Source organism: Rhea americana, unplaced genomic scaffold (genome assembly GCF_003343005.1).
Source record: "Rhea americana isolate MKP2758 unplaced genomic scaffold, rheAme1 scaffold_57, whole genome shotgun sequence".
NCBI lineage: Eukaryota > Metazoa > Chordata > Aves > Rheiformes > Rheidae > Rhea > Rhea americana.
In genome coordinates, this window is record NW_028186723.1 from 3,831,244 (window position 1) to 3,833,916 (window position 2,673).

Here is a 2,673-nt window from a genome sequence, read left to right on the forward strand (position 1 = left end):
GTGTGCGGGCGCGGACGGGGCGCGGACGGGCGGCGGGAGCGGGGCCAGGTCCGCGGCCGGCCCTTGCGAGGGCGCGGGGGCAGCGCCGGCTCCGTGCGGGGAAAGCCGCCCTGCGGGAGTGCCGCGCCCGCGCAAGCTGCGAAGGAGAAATTTCGCCGCAGCGGTTGTTGGAGTTTGGACGGCACAAAGAAAGGCTGGGAGACAAATACAACGCGACTTAACTTTCCCCGTGCGCTACCGACGTAAATTCACAGAAGGAGATGAAATAAAGCAGCGCTCTGGAGCAGCGATAGACTTCAGAGCACCGAGACGGGAAACGCGGCACACGGGGATTTTCCCCTTGGACCCGTAGGAAGGTCTTTAAACCTTGGGACAAACCAAAGCCAAACAAACAAAATAAACACATCCCTCGGGCATGAATACAGACCACCTTCCTCCACCCTCCCGAAATACCTCAATCTCGTACCTCTAACTAGGATCCTTCTGCAATAGTCCGGATCAGCCGAACTAGATTTACTTTTATTACAATCTTCTGTAGCTGCGGAGGCAGAAAAAGTCCCTTGCTGATCCTTCAAAAAAGAAGTAGAAATATTTCCTTCAGATCCTTTGCTTTCCTTGACCTCTTTATGTCCATTCTTCGAAACCCGGTTAGCTTCAGTCTCTGAACTGCATCTAACGTCCATTTTGTCTTGTTTCCCAAACATGTAGTGCAATATTAAGAAAAAAAAAAAAAAGAAGAAGAAGAAGAAGACGACGACGACGAAGTCTATGCTGGATATTGCACGGCTTAGGGTCAGGTCGGTGGGGATCTGTAAAGCACCTTGAGTAAAGAAGGTCGGGTTTATCCCACTGGAAAAGCAGCGGCTTCCTCAGTCCCAGCGTCCTAATGTGACTGTCCAGCTTCCCGGAGCGCCCAGTGATCAGGTACTCAACAGTACAACTCTAAAATGATTTAATGTCTGCCTTATTACAGAGACATGTAGTTGTTAGAGACACAGAGGGACGCGCACTCGCTGTTTCAATTGATTACGGGTAATTTTGCAGCCTCCACATTTAGGTTACCTCATGAATACACTAAATTGTTTGGATAATATATCAGATCGTAATGGATGGTTTGTGTGCTTGTCCCCAATCAAGTAGAGTTTAGCCAGTGAATAAACTGAAATGATTGGTCTTGCTTTCAGGAAACACACAATCAAAAGACTGAGACTTCCCAAAAAAAAAAAAAAAAAAAAAAAAAGAGAGAGAGAGAGAGAGAGAGAAAAGGGGGGTGGGAGAGAGAGAAGGAAAAAAAAAAAAAAACTTTTGACAAGATTCACCCTGAATTGTTAGCACCATTAGCAGCCATTATTAACTTTCTTCAGTATGCCTTTGACCTACGATTATATAGTGGCTTTCTCCAAAGCACGCCAAATAAATCTGAATAAAGCTGCTAGGAAGGGGTGGAAAAATGCAGTTGTGAGATGGAAAAAAAAAACCACTCTGAATTCTAAACAAACAAACAGATCACCAACACGCACACATACAAAAAGTTTTTCCTTTAAGAAAATCTGTCCAAGGAAGCAGGGTATTCTGGCCAGCAGAAATCTTCCCTAACACATCTCCCCACAGACAGCCATCTTAAACTCCTACCTCTCCTTATTTCAGTCCAGATACTTGCTTTTTGTGCCTCTCCCTCTGTGCGAGTGTGTGTGTATGTGCATGTATGTGTGCTAATTCTGCACCTTCACAAACACTAAACCTATTTGCAGAGCCTGCTCATTGAAAAAAAAAAATGCCAGCTTTGTGTGCAGTAGATCCAGGAGGGGGGAGAAAAAGCGACGGGGAGAAAGAAGGGCGGGAGACAGAGGCGGGGGGGAGAGAGATAGCCCATGAAAAATCTCAACTGCGTGATCCACTAGCAGGGAAGAAAGTTTTACTCTAGCTATTTCATTGTCTCTGCTACAATATCTTTGAGAACCGCAACAGCCAGTAATCCAATAAGACCATTGATTAGGCTACAATGATTCAATTCAAGCAAATGGCCTTGTGCAAAGAGCATGCTCCAGTCCTTCTTGTCACCTTGCAGGGCAGAAGCCCTCTTCATGCTGCTCTCCTTATTCATTCCTTTATGGGAAATGTAGAGCAAAAGGAGTGAAAGATGGCAATTATCTAATTGGACTATTAACAAACAATTCTCTGAGTGTGGCTGTCTGGCAGTGGTTCTTGGGTGAGGTGAAAGGCCACATGTTGCACTGGCCCCATTCACAAAGAGTTTAGGGGCCTGAGAGAGAGAGAAAGAATTTTCCCTGAGAAATTTTCACACAAATCCTGGAGTATCCATCAGACATGCTCTTCTCTACCTCATTCTCTGCCTGAGGGTGCCTGGGAATTTTACCCACCTGAAATAGGCTGGGGGAGCCATCCATACATTTTATTGCAGACTATCACCAGTCACAATTAGGATGCAGTGCCCTTCCCAGTGCTCAGCCCCACTGGACCCATTCTGCCCCCATTTAAGGGATAACAGCCTTCACCTTACAAGACCTGCTCTTTGCCCAAACCAGTGTAACTGGGTGAAGGATCTAGCACTGTGCAGTAGGTGTAAATGGGGATCCCAAGTAAGAAAAAGAGGAAAAGAAAAGAAAAGAAAAGAAAAGAAAAGAAAAGAAAAGAAAAGAAAAGAAAAGAAAA

At 45.8% G+C, this 2,673-nt stretch overlaps 1 protein-coding gene across 1 annotated transcript in view; it reads right to left on the bottom strand.

Annotated features, from left to right (window-relative positions):
• VAX1 (ventral anterior homeobox 1) overlaps positions 1-683 on the bottom strand; it is a 48,253-nt gene extending 47,570 nt beyond the window's left edge. Inside the window, exon 1 of the mRNA XM_085319098.1 lies at positions 467-683. Within this exon, the coding sequence (XP_085175224.1) occupies positions 467-683 (217 nt within the window). The remainder of the gene's footprint in view (positions 1-466) is intronic.
• Between the last annotated feature and the right edge of the window lie 1,990 nt (positions 684-2,673).